The 19,013-nt window shown below is 50.9% G+C and overlaps 1 protein-coding gene across 1 annotated transcript; it reads left to right on the forward strand.

The window, feature by feature from the left end:
- The first annotated feature begins 16,264 nt into the window (after positions 1-16,264).
- LOC119339839 (protein IQ-DOMAIN 14-like) lies at positions 16,265-18,629 on the forward strand. Its single transcript, XM_037611737.1, has 5 exons — positions 16,265-16,563; positions 16,702-17,004; positions 17,098-17,376; positions 17,469-17,615; positions 17,740-18,629. Exons 1-5 carry the CDS (start codon positions 16,435-16,437, stop codon positions 18,517-18,519), a joined length of 1,638 nt encoding a protein of 545 aa, XP_037467634.1. The 5' UTR covers positions 16,265-16,434; the 3' UTR covers positions 18,520-18,629.
- Positions 18,630-19,013: the final 384 nt, after the last annotated feature.

Here is a 19,013-nt window from a genome sequence, read left to right on the forward strand (position 1 = left end):
AACCGTGAGGTGAATATGGTCGCCCCGGCGACGCCCAGTTATCTGAGATGGTCCCAAACTCCCATTACGTTCGACCAGTCTGATCACCCGACTCATATAGCCACCCCTGGGAGGCAAGCTTTGGTGGTCGACCCGGTCGTTGAAGGCACTCGACTGACGAAGGTGCTAATGGATGGTGGTAGTGGACTGAACATATTATATGCGGAGACGCTGAAAGGAATGGGCATTCCGATGTCCTGACTGAGCACCAGCAACATGAGTTTTCATGGAGTTATACCTGGAAAGAAGGCTGAGTCACTCGGCCAAATAGCTCTGGACGTGGTGTTCGGTGACTCGAAGCATTTCCGCAAAGAGAAGCTGAAATTTGAAGTCGTGGATTTTCATAGCGCTTACCACGCTATTTTGGGGAGACCAGCTTACGCACGATTCATGGCTCGACCATGTTACGTGTACCTCAAACTGAAAATGCCCGGCCCCAAAGGCGTGATCACTATCACTAGTAATCGGAAGAAGGCAGAAGAGTGTTTCCAGAAAGGCTCGAAGATTGCTGATTCCCAGATAACAATGGTCGAGCTGGAGGGGTACAAGAAAAATGCAGATCCGAGTGATTTGTTACGGGCCAAGAAGCCTGCCACAGAATCAGCATTTCAGTCGTCCGGTGAGACGAAGCCTGTTCACATTCACCCGACCGACCCCAATGCAGCTCCGACCCATATTTCAACAACACTCGACCCTAAATAGGAAGAAGCGCTCATCTAGTTCCTCCGTGAGAACTGGGACATCTTTGCATGGAAGCCTGCTGACATGCCGGGTGTTCCCAGGGGGCTGGCTGAGCATCGCCTTAGAGTCGACTCAACCGCAAAACCAGTCAAAGAACATCTTCGATGGTCTGCCGTCCAGAAGAGAAAAGCCATTGGTGAGGAGGTGGCCTGACTATTGGCGGCAGGGTTTATCCGAGAGATATACCACTCCGAGTGGCTCGCCAATGTCGTCACGGTTCCCAAGCACAAGTCACTCCGCATGTGCATTGATTTCAAACACATCAATCGGGCCTGCCCGAAAGATCATTTTCCTCTCCCTCGCATCGATCAAATTATTGACTCGACTGCAGGATGCGAGAGGTTGTCTTTTCTAGACGCCTATTCCGGGTACCATCAGATCCGTCTGTACGGACCCGATGAGATAAAAACAGCTTTCATCACTCCATTCGGGTGCTTCTGCTATATCACCATGCCATTCGGCCTCAAGAATGCCGGAGCCACGTTCATGCGGATGATTCAGAAGTGTTTACTCACTCAAATCAGTCGGAATGTTGAAGCGTACATGGATGATATTGTGGTCAAATCACAAAAGGGTTCCGACCTGTTGACTGACCTCGCTGAAACATTTGCCAATCTCAAGAGGTATGATATCAAGCTCAATCCGTCAAAGTGCACATTCGGAGTTCCTGGTGGAAAGTTACTCGGTTTTCTTGTTTCCGAATGAGGAATCGATGCTAACCCAGAAAAAGTTGGTGCTATACTCCGAATGAAATGCCCTGTGCGGGTGCATGATGTCCAGAAGCTTACTGGATGTTTGGCCGCGTTAAGTCGATTCATCTCTCGACTCGGTGAAAAGGCATTGCCTCTTTACCGACTGATGAAGAAGGCAGACAAGTTTGAGTGGACTCCAGAAGCTGATGCAGCGTTTGCCGAGCTAAAAGCTCTGCTCTCCACCCAGACGGTGCTTGCTGCTCCAATCAGCAAAGAGTCTCTGTTGCTTTATATTGCAGCCACAGGACAAGTCGTCAGTACAATACTTACGGTCGAACGGGAAGAAGAAGGGAAAGCCTTCAAAGTTCAGCGCCCGGTGTACTATCTGTCTGAAGTTTTGACTCCATCAAAGCAAAGATATCCTCATTATCAGAAGCTTGTGTATGGGATCTACATGACCACGAAGAAGGTTGCTCTTTATTTCTCTGATCATTCCATTACAGTCGTCAGCGACGCTCCACTTTCAGAGATTCTGCACAACAGAGACGCAACTGGTCGAGTGGCGAAATGGGCGATTGAACTCCTTCCCCTTGATATCAAGTTTGAGGCAAAGAAAGCCATTAAGTCCCAAGCAATAGCAGATTTCTTTGCCGAGTGGATCGAACAGCAGCAGCCGACTCAAGTTCACTCGGAGCATTGGACCATGTTTTTTGATGGCTCTAAGATGTTAAATGGTTCCGGTGCTGGGGTAGTCTTGGTTTCCCCCAGAGGAGATAAGCTCAGATATGTGCTCCAGATTCACTTTGATTCCTCCAACAATGAGGCAGAATACGAGGCCCTTTTGTATGGGTTGCGCATGGCCATTTCACTCGGCGTCCGTCGCCTTATGGTTTATGGCGACTCGGCTTTGGTGGTCAACCAAGTGATGAAGGAGTGGGACGTTAGAAGCCCAGCCATGACTGGATACTGCAATGCAGTGAGGAAGCTTGAAAAGAAGTTTGAGGGGTTAGAGCTCCATCATATACCCCGACTGAAAAATCAAGCGGCTGATGATCGGGCAAAGATAGGTTCCAAGAGAGAAGCCATTCCCAGTGATGTGTTCTTGGAGCATATCCATACTCCATCAGTCAAAGAAGATCCTTTTACCGAAGAAGCTCCGCAGCCCAAGAGTGCCACAGATCCGACTGAGGTTGAAGTCCCAGCAATGGTCGACTTGGTCATGGAGGCTTTAGTGATCACTCCCGATTGGACAGTTCCATACATCGCGTATATCCTGAGAAAAGAGCTCCCGGAGGATGAGGAAGAGGCTCGACAGATCGTCCGTCGATCCAAGGCCTTTACTGTGATCAAAGGACAGCTATACAGAGAGAGCGCGACTGGAGTTGGTCAGAAGTGCATAACACCAGAAGAAGGTCGAATAATCCTTGATGACATCCACTCGGGGACCTGTGGCCATCATGCATCCTCTCGGACCATCGTGGCCAAAGCATACCGAGCCGGATTTTATTGGCCAAGAGCGAATGAAATGGCAAAGGAAATAGTCGACAAGTGCGAGGGATGCCAATTTTACTCCAACATGTCACACAAGCCTGCTTCAGCTCTGAAGACCATTCCACTCGTCTGGCCCTTCGCAGTATGGGGTTTGGATATGGTTGGTCCCTTGAGAACTGGACGAAGCGGTTTCACACATGTATTGGTAGCAGTCGACAAGTTCACCAAGTGGATTGAGGCTAAACCCATCAAGAATCTCTACGCCGGTACTGCTGTCAGCTTCATCAGAGAACTCATATTCAGATATGGAGTCCCACACAGCATCATCACTAACAATGGATCGAACTTCGATTCGGAGGAATTCAGGGCGTTCTGCACATCTCAGGGCACGCGAGTCGACTATGCTTCAGTCGCCCATCCCCAGTCGAATGGACAAGCGGAGCGGGCCAATGGCTTGATCCTCAAAGGGTTGAAACCCCGATTGATGCGAGACCTCAAGCATGCGGCTGGAGCATGGGTCGATGAACTCCCCTCGGTGCTATGGGGTCTAAGGACCACGCCTAATCGGTCGACTGGGAGAACTCCATTCTTCTTGGTCTATGGAGCTGAAGCGGTCTTGCCGAGTGATCTGCTCCACAATGCTCCTCGAGTCGAGCTCTACACCGAAGCTGAAGCAGAACAGGCGCGGCAGGATGCAGTCGACCTTTTAGAGGAAGAAAGGGAGATGGCTCTGATCCGATCGACCATCTACCAACAAGACTTGCATCGCTTCCACGCCAAAAACGTGAAGAGCCGAGCCTTCCAAGAAGGAGATTTGGTTCTCCGAGTGGATCAGCAGAAACCACACAAACTTGCTCCTTCTTGGGAAGGGCCCTTCATCGTCACCAAGGTTCTCCACAACGGAGCGTACCGTCTCTACAACGTCGAGCACAACATCGACGAGCCCCGAGCTTGGAATGCGGAGTTACTCCGCCCCTTTTACACTTAAGTTTTCACTCGGATGAGTTGTAATAAAAGTACTTCTGTAGTTCATGTTTACAAGATAATAGTGTCATAATTTCCCCAATGATTTTTGTCACTTTTATTTGTTCAATAAAATTCCCCCTCGGTGGGTGGCTTAGCTGCGAATCCGTTTCGCCTAAGTTTGTAAAAAAAAATCCTTACTGAGTGGTGAGCCAGCCTCCCACTCGGAGGCTTAGCGGCGAATACGTTTCTCCTAAGTTTCAATAAAATCCTACCGAGTGGTGAGCCAGCCTCCCACTCGGGGGCTTAGCTGTAGTCCAAGTACTCGCCTAAGTTCTAATAAAATCCTACCGAGTGGTGAGCCAGCCTCCCACTCGGACGCTTAGCTGCAGTCCAAGTACTCGCCTAAGTTCTAAAATCCTACCGAGTGGAGAGCAGACCTCCCACTCGGAGGCTTAGCTGCAGTCTAAGTGCTCGCCTAAGTTCAAATACAACATGCACCCTGCAGAGAGGACGAGGTGCAGGTCGATTGCTACCCTCTCCTCCGAGCTACGCCACAAGTACAACATGCGCTCTGCAAGGAGGACGAGGTGCAGGTCAACTACTTCCCTTTCCTCCGAGCTACGCCACAAGTACAACATGCGCCCTGCAGAGAGGACGAGGTGCAGGTCGACTGCTACCCTCTCCTCCGAGCTACGCCACAAGTACAATGTGTTTTCCATAAGAAAGACACCTTAAAAATCCTACCGAGTGGAGAGCAGACCTCCCACTCAGGGGCTTAGCTGCAGCCCAGTGCTCGCCTAAGTTTTGAAAATCCTACCGAGTGGAGAGCAGACCTCCCACTCGGGGGCTTAGCTGCAGCCCAGTGCTCGCCTAAGTTTTGAAAATCCTACCGAGTGGAGAGCAGACCTCCCACTCGGGGGCTTAGCTGCAGCCCAGTGCTCGCCTAAGTTTTGAAAATTCTACCGAGTGGAGAGCAGACCTCCCACTCGGGGGCTTAGCTGCAGCCCAGTGCCCGCCTAAGTTTTGAAAATCCTACCGAGTGGAGAGCAGACCTCCCACTCGGGGGCTTAGCTGCAGCCCAGTGCCCGCCTAAGTTTTGAAAATCCTACCGAGTGGAGAGCAGACCTCCCACTCGGGGGCTTAGCTGCAGCCCAGTGCTCGCCTAAGTTTATTGGGGAACAGGCCGATTGCAATAAGCACTTCGCTTTAACCTGCAAAAGACATCTCAAACTAAATGCAAGCGTATTCAAACGTCGAATCCAAGTTCGGATAAATACCTAACAGAACCGAAAGTGCTCAGGTGCTAAGCCTGTTAAGGTTTATCGGTTACAAAAATCACTCGGCATACCGAGGCAAATTTAAAGTGTCGAGCTCAAGAAGTTTTTTACCCCTCCTGTGGAGGGCTGGAAGGTGCAACGAACTCATCAAGGTCGATTCCATCAGCAATCCGAGTGGCAACGGCGATGAAGGTCTCCATGAAAGACCGGAAATCGTGCTTCTTGGTGTTAGCCACCCGAAGAGCTGCCAACTTGTCTTCTCATGCATCCTTGCAATGGACTCGGGCCAGAGATAGAGCCACATCAGCGCCACACCTGGCAGAAGACTTCTTCCACTCCTGCACTCGGCCTGGGACTGTGTTCAGTCGAATCATCAGAGACTCGAGGTCATTCTAGAGCGTCTCCCTGGGCCAGAGCGTAGCATCGATGCGGGAAGTGGCGACCTTCAGCCTTGTGAGATAATCAACAACGGCAGCAACACGATATTCGAGCCGGAGCACGTTCATGGCGACTTCAGCATTCACCGGAGAGTTGATGGGGTCCAGGTTAGGCTCCAGTCGACCAGTCTCCTCTTCAAAGTTTTGGCAAAATTCTGCAAACACAACCACCGAGTCAAGACAACAGTCGAATGAAAAGATCATAGTTAAAATACCTGTTTGGTGCAAAAGATTACCTTCGAGCATGAGGAATAGCTTCTTGGCGAGTCCGCCCAGATAAGCCTCCAGATCGTTCTTCTTCCCCACCAGCTCACTGGCCTTGTCACTCAGGGCAATTTTATCACTTTTCAGTCGACTGACCTCTTTTTTGGCAGCATCAAGAGCAGCTTTCAGATTGGTGTTTTCTTCTTCAAGCTTGGTGACCGAAGCCAACTTCTCGTTTGCGAGCTTGGTCTTCTCTAAAGCTGTTTTCTGCATTTCAGCCAACTCAAGGTCTTTCTTCTTCTGGGCATCCTTCACTTTGCCTGCAAAGTTACAGCAAGGTCAGAATTTGAAACAAACGAGGGGCAAAAGCAGTTGTCGGAAGCCTTACCAAACATACCTTTAGCTTCCTCCTTCGCCTTCGTTAAGTTCTCCTGGGCCAACTTCAGATCAAGCTCGAGCTGGATGTGTTCGTTCTCCAACTCAGTGTAACGAGCCGCAAGGTCGCAGGATTTCTACGAAGAACCAATCGACAAAATGTCAAAGACAATTCACTTCCGAGTGATTAAGGAAAAATCATATGTTTCTAAGACTACGGCCGAATGCAAACATTCGACCATAGTCTCGGGGACTACACCCAATGTGTGCACTCAGCGTGCCCCCACTAGTTCTATCAAGTTAGAGTCGACCAGTCGACCAACAACAAAAAAAAACAGGACATAATCTTCAGACTGTAGTCAACTGCCAGCAGTCGACCACAGTCTCGGGGACTACACCCAGTGGGTGCACTCAGCGTGCCCCCACCGGTCTGGAAATCCATTCGACCTAGTCGAATGAAGGAAAAACTTAAACTATAAAGACTATGGTCGACTGCCAGTAGTCCACCATAGCCTTGGGGACTACACCCAGTGGGTGCACTCAGCGTGCCCCCACTAAACCGGAGTTCCAATCAACACACCCAGTGGGTGTAGGACAATCACTATGGATTTCAGAAAGAAGAATTTTCAGATATCATATCCTAATAGAACAGGCGGTGCCCGACTGACCTGAACGTTACTCTGTAGAGCTGAACTGGCGTCATAGGCGGCCTGGCTAGCTTCTCAGATGGCCTTCACTTGCTCCATCATGACTCCCGCCTGGCGTATTGCTTCTTTCGCAGCACTGGCTTGGTCGTCTGGGACGAAGTGGGTTGAGAAAAGCGACGGCTGTGCAGCACTCGACGATGAGGGGCAGGCACTCGTCAACGGCACCGCAAAAGATACGGTAGGCCCAGTGGTGTTCTCTCCCTCCGCAACTAGTGTCTCGGGTGCTGGCACGTCTTGAGTCGCCTTGCCAGCAGACGCTTTCCTGCTCCTCCTGTGCCTCAGTGGTTCCTCATCGTTGTCGTCAGGAAGGGTAATAACAACATTGGACGGGACTACAGAAAAGAATCAAAATTAGAGATAAAAAGCCAATCGACTAAAGACAGAATTATGAAAGTCATACTAGGTTTTGAAGTGGCAGCGTCTTCCATCTCGTGATCGTCAGCCCTGGCCGAGGTATCGGAAGTAGCAGCGCTGCAGTACCAGAAGTCAGTCGGTTGATTCATGAGTCGATCAAAAATAAGTTCATATGGAACAGAAAAACTCAAGTAGCATCATTACCCTGAGATAGTGGGGATCACCATCTTCATCTTCGGCAAGACCTTCGCCGGCTTCGACGGTGCCACTTTGGATTGCTTCGGAGCTTTCTCAGTCGGCACCGGGGAAGTGGTTCGAGGGCGCTTGGTCGACTGGGCGACAGTCGCGACCCCCTTACCGCGCTCGGTCGTAGGGTCATGAGCGAGCTTCGAGCATCTTTCCGAGCGAGGTGGTGCAACTTCCTCCTCCTCCTCCTCTTCTTCCTCCTCACCAGAGTCATCACCTTCATCATCAGCAGCAGCATCCGAATCCCACTCCTCTTGGCTTTCACCCCCACTTCCTTCCTCCTCCTCAGTCGGCGTCTGTGCTCCATTGGGCATCGAGTATAATTCGGTGGTGGCCTGACAGACAACAAAACAAAGATCAATCGACCAACTTGCAGCAAAAGCAGAATGGGTATAGCAAGATTACAATTGAGGATAAAGTGGGCATACCGTGTCCGGAGTGTAGGATTGGTCGAGTGGCGGAATCCTTCTGGCTCTTCGAGGGTTGTCCTTATTCCCTGTGATCGCGGCCATCCACCTCTCCAGTGTGGCGTCGTCGACTGCTTCTGGATGGACCCGAGTTTCATCCTCGGTTCCATAGTACAACCACATTGGATGGCCTCGGTACTAAAGTGGTTGGATGCGCCGCCTAAGGAAGACCTCCAGAAGGTCCATGCCCGTCACTCCTTCCTGAACTAACGACACAACACGCTCCATCAACATTTTTGCTTGGGCTTTCTCCTTAGGGAGAACCTTCAGAGAAGAGGGCTTGTTCACTCGGTCCATGGAAAACGGAGGGAGACCAGTCGACTGCCCCGGCGTCGACTCGTCTTGGCAGTAGAACCAAGTCGACTGCCACCCTCTGACTGACTCAGGAAGGGTCATGGCCGGAAAGGTACTCTTGCTCCTCATCTGAATCCCAAGACCCCTGCACATCTGAATAACTTTAGTCCTATCGTCATCCGGACTCGCCTTTTTCACTGTCTGTGAGCGACAAGTGAATATGTGCTTGAAGAGACCCCAGTGCGGTCGACAGCCCAGGAAGTTCTCGCAGATGGATACGAAGGCAGCAAGGTAGGCGATGGAATTTGGATTGAAATGGTTGAGTTGAGCCCCAAAGAAATTCAAGAACCCACGGAAGAAAACAGTCAGAGGCAGGGAGAACCCACGGTCTACGTGAGTGGCTAGAAGAACGCACTCACCCTCCTGTGGCTGCGGTTGCCACTCGTTCCCCGGGAGCCTCGCTGCCCCGTGAGGGATCAAGCCCTCGTTGGCCATCTCAGTGAGATCCGTCTCGGTGATGGTCGAGCGGATCCAATCCCCTTGGACCCAGCCTTGCGGCAGGCGAGACCTTGACGAGGATCCGCCCCGACTGGGTGCTCTCCCTTTCGCCTTCCCCGTCGCCGTCGCCCTCTTTGCGTGCTCCAAAGCCGCCGTCTTCTCCTTCACCATTGTCGCCGACGAAGCGCACGAGGAGTGGATGGGCGGGGGCGAGAGCGGGCACGGTGGGCGGAGATGGAGAGGGCAGAAGGAGAAAAGGGGAGGTACTGTTCAAAAACCCTCGCCCGACGCGTTTTATAAGGACGCTTCCGAGTGGATGACAAGTGGGCCCGGGTGATCCTATCACATCCCAAAACAGTCGCGCGTACGCGATACGTGGCGAAAAAGGCGGCGCAGAAATTGAGGCGTCTATGCCCTATCCCATCCGAGCGCCGTGGTCCGCCCCGCTTCGCACGCTTCCCGAAATTCGGATCCCACAAAATCCGCTAATAGCAGATCAATCTATCAGACGAGAGATTTCCTGCGATCCGTCGCTCGGAAGTTTACTAAGTTCAAAAGTTCACTCGACGGGAGAAAAGAATGGATCAAGGCGACTGAAAGAAAAGTTGCTGTTATCAATAAAGAGATTATTGGTCCAAGATGATACATGTTCAGAACACAAAAGCAGGTCGGAAATATTATCAACTCCTTCCTCACTCAAACCTCGATCCATTCGGGGGCTAATGATGAAGTCATGTACCTAGGGTAGGGTCATAGACCTGACCTAAGTACCCTTCCCAAGGACACCCTCAGAAGAAACTGCCTTCCAGTCGACCAAGAGGGACTTCACTCGATGGACTCGAAGGACTCGACCATGAAGACTCACTCGACCACCAGGAGATCAAGAGCCACTCTGCATCCAAACGGTCTGTAATTAAGTAGTCTTTATGGCATTTAGGACACTTTATGTAAGGTGTTACCAGTAACGCCTAGCCTTAATGTACTTTAAACCCTGCATAACTGAGGGCCGGAGGGGTCTGGCAGACACTATATAAGCCACCCCCCCTCCTCAGTGTAAAGGGTTCACATCCTTGTAATCCATACATACATAATCCAGTCGACCGCCTCCGGGCACCGAGACGTAGGGTTGTTACTTCCTCCGAGAAGGGCCTGAACTCGTACATCCCTTGTCCTTACAACTGCTCCATAGCTAGGATCTTGCCTCTCCATACCTAACCCCCATTCTACTATCAGACTCAGAACCACAACAGTACACCTTCTATCACAGATCCGAAGGCAAGACATTCGTTGCTAAGAATGGATCCTTTCTAGAGAAGGAGTTTCTCTCGAAAGAAGTCAGTGAGAGGAAAGTAGAACTTGATGAGGTAACTGTACCTGCTCCCTTATTGGAAAGTAGTTCATCACAGAAATCGGTTCCTGTGACACCTACACCAATTAGTGAGGAAGCTAATGATATTGATCATGAAACTTTAGATCAAGTTTCTACTGAACCTCGTGGGTCTACCAGAGTAAGATCCGCACCAGAGTGGTACGGTAATCCTATTCTGGAAGTCATGTTACTTGACCATGATGAACCTACGAACTATGAGGAAGCGATGATGAGCCCAGATTCCGTAAAATGGCTAGAGGCCATGAAATCTGAGATGGGATCCATGTATGAGAACAAAGTATGGACTTTGGTTGACTTGCCCGATGATCGGCAAGCCATTGAGAATAAATGGATCTTTAAGAAGAAGACTGACGCTGATGGTAATATAACTGTCTATAAAGTTCGACTTGTTGCGAAAGGTTTTCGACAAGTTCAAGGGGTTGACTTCGATGAGACTTTCTCACCCGTCGCGATGCTTAAGTCTGTCTGAATCATGTTAGCTATTGCTGCATTTCATGATTATGAAATTTGGCAAATGGATGTCAAAACTGCATTCTTGAATGGATTTCTGGAAGAAGAGTTGTATATGATGCAGCCAGAAGGTTTTGTTGATCCAAAAGGTGCTAACAAAGTGTGCAAGCTCCAGCGATCCATTTATGGACTGGTGCAAGCATCTCGGAGTTGGAATAAACGCTTTGACAGTGTGATCAAAGCATATGGTTTTATACAGACTTTTGGAGAAGCCTGTATTTACAAGAAAGTGAGTGGGAGCTCTGTAGCATTTCTGATATTATATGTGGATGACATATTATTAATTGGAAATGATATAGAATTTCTGGATAGCATAAAGGGATACTTGAATAAAAGTTTTTCAATGAAAGACCTCGGTGAAGCTGCTTACATATTGGGCATCAAGATTTATAGAGATAGATCAAGATGCTTAATAGGACTTTCACAAAGCACATACCTTGATAAAATTTTGAAAAAGTTCAAAATGGATCAGGCAAAGAAAGGGTTCTTGCCCGTACTACAAGGTTTGAAGTTGAGTCAGACTCAATGCCCGACCACAGCAGAAGATAGAGAGAAAATGAAAGATGTTCCCTATGCTTCAGCCATAGGCTCTATCATGTATGCAATGCTGTGTACCAGACCTGACGTATGCTTAGCAATAAGCTTGGCAGGAAGGTACCAAAGTAATCCAGGAGTGGATCACTGGACAGAGGTCAAGAACATCCTGAAATACCTGAAAAGGACTAAGGATATGTTTCTCGTATATGGACGTGACAAAGAGCTAGTCGTAAATGGTTACGTCGATGCACGCTTTGACACTGATCCGGACGATTCTAAATCGCAAACCGGATACGTGTTTTTATTAAACGATGGAGCTGTAAGTTGGTGCAGTTCTAAACAAAGCGTCGTGGCGGGATCTACATGTGAAGCGGAGTACATAGCTGCTTCGGAAGCAGCAAATGAAGGAGTCTGGATGAAGGAGTTCATTTCCGATCTAGGTGTCATACCTAGTGCATCGGGACCAATGAAGATCTTCTGTGACAATACTGGTGCAATTGCCTTGGCAAAGGAATCCACATTTCACAAGAGGACCAAGCACATCAAGAGACGCTTCAATTCCATACGGGACCAAGTCCAAATGGGAGACATAGAAACTTGCAAGATACATACGGATCTGAATGTTGCAAACCCGTTGACTAAGCCTCTCTCACGAGCAAAACATGATCAGCACCAAGACTCCATGGGTGTTCGAATCATTACTATGTAATCTAGATTATTGACTCTAGTGCAAGTGGGAGACTGAAGGAAATATGCCCTAGAGGCAATAATAAAGTTATTATTTATTTCCTCATATCATGATAAATGTTTATTATTCATGCTAGAATTGTATTAACCGGAAACATAATACATGTGTGAATACATAGACAAACACAACGTCACTAGTATGCCTCTACTTGACTAGCTCATTAATAAAGATGGTTATGTTTCCTAACCATAGACATGTGTTGTCATTTGATTAATGGGATCACATCATTAGGAGAATGATGTGATTGACATGACCCATTCCGTTAGCCTAGCACTTGATCGTTTAGTATATTGCTATTGCTTTCTTCATGACTTATACATGTTCCTGTAACTATGAGATTATGCAACTCCCGTTTACCGGAGGAACACTTTGGGTGCTACCAAACGTCACAACGTAACTGGGTGATTATAAAGGAGTACTACAGGTGTCTCCAAAGGTACATGTTGGGTTGGTGTATTTCGAGATTAGGTTTTGTCACTCCGATTGTCGGAGAGGTATCTCTGGGCCCTCTCGATAATGCACATCACTATAAGTCTTGCAAGCAATGTAGCTAATGAGTTAGTTACGGAATGATGCATTACATAACGAGTAAAGAGACTTGCCGGTAATGAGATTGAACTAGGTATTGGATACCGACGATCGAATCTCGGGCAAGTAACATACCGATGACAAAGGGAACAACGTATGTTGTTATGCGGTTTGACCGATAAAGATCTTCGTAGAATATGTAGGAACCAATATGGGCATCTAGGTTCCGGTATTGGTTATTAACCGAGAATAGTTCTAGGTCATGTCTACATAGTTCTCGAACCCGTAAGGTCCGCACGCTTAACGTTACGATGACAGTTTCATTATGAGTTTATAACTTTTGATGTACCGAAGTTTGTTCGGAGTCCCGGATGTGATCACGGACATGACGAGGAGTCTCGAAATGGCCGAGACATAAAGATTGATATATTGGACGACTATATTCGGACACCGGAAGTGTTCCGGACGTTTTCGGAGAAAACCGGAGTGCCGGAGGGTTACCGGAACCCCCCCCGGGAGAAGTAATGGGCCCTATGGGCCTTAGTGGAGAGAGAGAGGGGCAGCCAGCATGGGCCGCGCGCCCCCTCCCCCTCTGGTCAGAATTGGACTAGGAGGGGGGGCGGCGCCCCCCTCTTTCCCTCTCCCTCTCGCCCTTCCTTTCCCCCTCCTAGTAGGAGTAGGAAAGGGGGAGTCCTACTCCTACTAGGAGGAGGACTCCTCCTCCTGGCGCGCCCTCTAGGGCCGGCCGGCCTCCCCCTTGCTCCTTTATATACGGGGGCGGGGGGCACCCTAGAACACACAAGTTGATCTACGGATGGTTCCTTAGCCGTGTGCGGTGCCCCCCTCCACCATATTCCACCTCGGTCATATTGTCGCGGAGTTTAGGCGAAGCCCTGCGCCGGTAGAACATCATCATCGTCACCACGCCGTCGTGCTGACGGAACTCATCCCCGACGCTTTGCTGGATCGGAGCCCGGGGAACGTCATCGAGCTGAACGTGTGCTGAAGACGGAGGTGCCGTACGTTCGGTGCTTGGATCGGTCAGATCGTGAAGACGTACGACTATATCAACCGCGTTGTCATAACGCTTCCGCTTACGGTCTACGAGGGTACGTGGACAATACTCTCCCCTCTCGTTGCTATGCCATCACCATGATCTTGCGTGTGCGTAGGAAATTTTTTGAAATTACTATATTCCCCAACATCTAGAACTACTCACAGATGCAAAAAATCTTCTTCTTTGGGTTGGCAACCGTCAAGCATGCCCTGGACTCTGGTCAGCTACTCGGTCTGCCTATGCTTGACTATTTAGACACCCAGGAGTCAGATACCATCGTCCTTGATGGCCCTAATAAGGATGGTGATCACGCTCCTGTGCTTAATGGGAAGTGGAAGAGGGGCAGCTTGACGGATGAGGAGCTACGTGCCTTCATCATCATGACTCAAGTCGTCAAGGAGGTGGCAGTCGTCCTCGGGGAAAGCAAAGCGGTCGACGTCCACCCTGACCTCTAAATCGCCGTCATGGCCCAAGGTGGCATCAACCCAGAGGCTCTGATGGCTGCTCCGAGTCACATGCTGGACAAAACGGCTCAGCCTGTTGGGTTTGTTGCCATGGACAACTCCCATAGGGTGCTCTGGCTCAGGACCTGGCTGGTCAAGCACTACTACCAGTGTTTTTTCTGGTGGTGGTGGTGACACCGTGCATGATCCTCGACGACGATGGCGATGGTGATGACGATGTACATTTTGTGGTAGCTAGGGCTTGAACACTGATGCTGCCCTATATATTTTGACGAGGTGGTATATACTAACCCCTCACACTGATGGCGAGCTTGCGGGGTAGGAATACACCCTCTTTTGAACGTGGTGGTAGATGACACCATAGTAGATAGGATGCATGCTTAAGTTTCATTTCTTCCATGTGTATTGCTGTTGCTTTGATTGTTGCTTGAATTCTTACTCTTATGTCATTGCTAGGACAAGTGGTATGCGGTCAACAAAGGGAGGATTCCGGGGGTCTATAGTTTCTGGGATGCATGCGAAGAAAATGTCAACTGCTACCCAAAGGACTCCTACGAAGGGTTTAAGACTAGGCAGTACACAGTGGACGCTTACTCCAAATTTGTGCACAAGCATGCAAGTAATGTCGAGTACGCAAGGCTCCTTGTCAGTTTGGTTGTGTGGGATGAGAACTTCATCATCATCGTCCAGTTCGCCGTGATTGCAATGTTGTTTTATTGGTGTGACCGGTGTGATTGTGTGTAAGGTGTAGCTGATAAGCTTACTGCTTAGGGTACACGATAAACTGACCTTGCTGTTGCAAGCAACTGAACAACGTGTGATAGTATGAGGCCAGCCAATGCAGGAACCAAGCACATGGCCTAGAGTTGGTGCTACTATGCACGGAACAGTATACAGACAAATAAACGACATGCAGGTAATGATTTTTACTACCTACATTTGTTCAATGGGACTTAAGTGAAACAAGTATGCAAAGTGAAAAAACGCTGGAGCAACCAAGCGCGTTGGCGTTGCAAGTTGCTTGGCGTGTTGTGCATGCATGCATGCAGGTGCGATCCGGCCGTATGAGCCGAACTCATCTGCACGTAGTACTGCGATCCACGATACGTACTCCCAATTTTTTCTTGGGATACGTACTCCCATTAACTATACCCGGCCCATCAACAAAACATTCAATTTTTGCAAGTACTTCAAACTGGGTGCGTATGGGCAGCCAACTAGCCGGTGTGGCTGCTGGTCCGGTCCGGACCACGCATGTGTCACCAATGCGGGCATGTGACCTGCTGGAGCGCGCACGCGGCTGGACCCCCACCGTATCTGCGTCCCACTACTTGGGTTGAGGCAGTCAACCCTAGATCGGTCGATATCAGCACACACAAAATCAGAAAATGATTCGTCTGCGTGCCGACAAATTACATAAATCCATTGAGGATAAGTAGAGACTAGCAGTATGAAACAATCATGCTCACAAGTTTATTCAAATGTACATTTGTTCCCGGTTGGTGGTTACATGCAGTCGTACCTAGCTAGCTAACGGTGCCAACTCCCCCTCTAGACACTTTCTTCAGTCATTATCAATTCATTTTGTACCATCTACGTACATATACTCCAAAATGATGCTCGTAGTTGTAGAAAAATGCTGCGCGAATCATTTCGCACCTGCAGCGCACACGTCCGTCCACTCATCATCACACCCGAACGGATTAGACAAACGGCTCAAAAGGCTTTCCCCCGGGCTCCACCCCATCGTAACGTTCACCCACCAGGACCCTACCCACCCCACCACAGCATGGGGAAAGGGTGCTGGCCCCACCTGTCAGCGAGTGAGCAACTGGTAGCAGCAGTGCCGACGGCAGCACAGTCTTCTTCACTCCACTCCGCTCCCCTCCTGCTGCGCGTCTACTGCTAAGACTAGACACAGTGGTAGTAACTTCGGTAGTTACATCGAGTCCAACTCAGCAAATTTGCTTATGTGGCAGTGAGTTAATAAGGAGAAATGTAGTACTAGTAACTACCTGCAAAAAAAAACTTAGCTAGTTACTGTAACATCACATGTCCCCATGCAATATGAGTCTATAACCTAATAAATGAATCTTTGTATGTTACCACACTTATGTTACTATCCACTATTAAGATAGTAATATAGTCTAAGAATATGTGTATGTTACTAGTGTATGTTACTCTCCATTGTGGCTAGTCTAAGGGCTCCACCTAAAAGACCGCGTGAGTCATCAAACCCCCGCTGCCCGCGCCAGCCAGCCGCGGCAATAATAATAACTCGGCCGCCTCCTGCCATGCCGCACGCTAGCACGCTAGGATCGAGTAGCTCGTAGCGTAGCCGTGCGAGGGAGGGAGGTGGGTCGATGCCCGCGGCCGTGCAACCACAGCAACCGCGAGCCGGTGGTGTTCGCCATGGGGAATAAGAAGGGCGGGTCGTCGTGGCTCACCGCCGTCAAGCGGGCCTTTCGCTCGCCGTCCAAGGAGGACAGCCCCAAGAAGTCTGCACGCCTCCGCGAGGACCCTGACGCCGACGAGGACAAGGTAGTCCCCCTACCCTTCCCCCGTTTCTTCTCTCAATGCATCTCCTCTCTGGCCGTCCTTCTCGGTGTTCGATTCTTGATTAGTCTTTACGAGTTAATGCATGACTGACGCTGTGTCTCGTGCGCTCGCACCGCGCAGACCAAGCGGGAGAGGCGGAGATGGCTCTTCAGGAGATCCTCGTCCCCGTCTCCGTCTCCGGCGTCTGCCCCCGCGCCGCCGGAGCAGCAGCAGTCCGCAGCGAGGTCGGCACCCGCACCCGCTGTGACGGACGAGCAGCGTCACGCCATCGCGCTGGCTGTGGCGACCGCGGCGACGGCCGAGGCTGCCGTGGCCACTGCACAGGCGGCGGCCGAGGTAGTCCGCCTGACCCGCCCCTCCTCCAGCTTCGTGCGGGAGCACTACGCCGCCGTCGTCGTACAGACCGCCTTCCGAGGCTACCTGGTAGCTAACTGCCTGCAATGGCTGCGCCTCACTTGCCGTCGATCTCATTCTCCCTCGAGGTGTTTGCCGTAATGCGTTTCTGCCCTTGCACAGGCGAGGCGTGCTCTGCGCGCGCTCAAGGGGCTGGTGAAGCTGCAGGCGCTGGTGCGCGGGCACAACGTGCGGAAGCAGGCCAACATGACGCTGCGGTGCATGCAGGCGCTGGTGCGCGTCCAGGCGCGGGTGCGCGACCAGCGGATGCGACTCTCCCAGGAGTCCTTGTCCGCCGCCGGTGCGGCCGCCTGCGGCAGCAGCAAATCCTCCTACAGCGTTGACACATCCGCTTTCTGGGACTCCAAGTACACCCAGGAATACGCCGAACGCCGCTCTGTGGTCCGTCTCTACCAACCAGCATTCGCATCTGTCGATCTCGTGGCGCTGCTTGTTAGTACAAGTTTGATGGTGATGGATTGATTGGGTTGCAGGAGCGGTCGCGAGACGGCAGCATCTTCGCCGCCGAAGACTGGGACGACCGGCCGCGGACGATAGAGGAGATTCAGGCGATGCTGCAGACGAGGAAAGACGCTGCTCTCAAGCGTGAGAGAGCGCTCTCATACGCCTTTTCTCACCAAGTAAGAACTCAGTGCATCAACAAGTCCACTCCACCAACATGTTTGTTGATTGCATTTGAAGTTTTATCAATTTTCTTTTATAGCTGTTCGATCTTATTGTTTGCTGTTGTGTGTTGGCTTAAAGATTTGGAGGAACCCCGCGCCGTCAGTCGAGGAGGAGATGGACGTCGACGGGCAGCCGCGCTGGGCGGAGAGGTGGATGGCGTCGCGCGCGTCGTTTGATACAAACAGGAGCAGCGCCCGAACTGCCGCGGCGGCGGCTGCCGCGGCACCAGGGCGCGCGTCCACGGACCACCGCGACCAGGTCAAGACGTTGGAGATCGACACTGGGCGGCCATTCTCCTACTCCACGCCTCGCCGGCACGCCCCACCGTCGCAGCACGGGAACGGCTCGCCGATGCACCGTGCGCACAACCAGGCTTCTGTCACGCCGTCACCGGGGAAGGCGAGGCCACCGATACAGGTGCGCTCCGCGAGCCCGCGAGTGGAGCGCGGCACAAGTGGTGGAGGAGGAAGCTACACACCGAGCTTGCACTCCCAGCGCCATGCGTCCTCCGGCTCGGCGGTGCCGAACTACATGGCGGCCACGGAATCTGCAAAGGCACGTATCCGCTCCCAGAGCGCGCCACGGCAACGCCCTGCAACCCCGGAGCGCGACCGGCCACAGACCGCCTATAACCCCGCCGGAGGGAGCGCGAAGAAGCGGCTGTCGTTCCCCGTCCCTCAGGACCCGTACGGCGTTGGGTACGCGCAGAGCCTGCGGAGCCCGAGCTTCAAGAGCGCGACGGGGCGGTTCACCTCCGAGCAGCGTTCCACCGTGTCGTCTCTGTCGTGCGCAGAGAGCGTCGGCGGGGAACCAGTCTCCCCGTCGTCCACCACTGACCTCCGCCGCTGGCTCCGTTGAGTTGAGCCGCCGGCGAGGTGTTCGTTGTAATACCTGCGTTGCTAATTTTCTCGTAATCTCCTCGGAGAAAAATGATCTTCTCGTAATCTACTGCTTTTGCGAGTGGTCCATGATTTTCTCGTAATCTCCTCGGAGAAAAATGTTTTTCTCGTATTTTCTTGCTGCGTTTTGGTGTCATTCTGTGCGGTGGGGCTTGAGTGTCAGGGCGCAGGTTGTAAAGGGCAGTTCGTTAGTTGGGTCCTGTTGGAGTTCGGGAAAGCGGTAAGGCTGGTTGTAATGGAAGTATCATACACTAGTATTATGATACTAGTGTATGATACTACATCCGTAATGCATAGTATCATATGTTGGTATCATAGTGGACTATATTTACTGTCATGCATGACACAAAGTAGCACATCATTTAATATGATACGGTATCAGGATATGATACTCAAACATCTCTTTCTTCGTTTAATTCCATGCCACCTCATCAAAATTGCTTAGTTGGCATG

The sequence above is a fragment of the Triticum dicoccoides genome, chromosome 7B (assembly GCF_002162155.2).
Source record: "Triticum dicoccoides isolate Atlit2015 ecotype Zavitan chromosome 7B, WEW_v2.0, whole genome shotgun sequence".
Classification (NCBI taxonomy): Eukaryota; Viridiplantae; Streptophyta; class Magnoliopsida; order Poales; family Poaceae; genus Triticum; species Triticum dicoccoides.

Excerpts from the sequence above, each read along its gene's own strand:
- LOC119339839 (XM_037611737.1), top strand. The coding sequence starts at position 16,435 with ATGGGGAATAAGAAGGGCGGGTCGTCGTGGCTCACCGCCGTCAAGCGG. Across the intron at positions 17,377-17,468 it reads ACGCCGAACGCCGCTCTGTG|GAGCGGTCGCGAGACGGCAG; the intron begins GTCCGTCTCTAC and ends ATTGGGTTGCAG. Across the intron at positions 17,616-17,739 it reads CATACGCCTTTTCTCACCAA|ATTTGGAGGAACCCCGCGCC; the intron begins GTAAGAACTCAG and ends GTTGGCTTAAAG.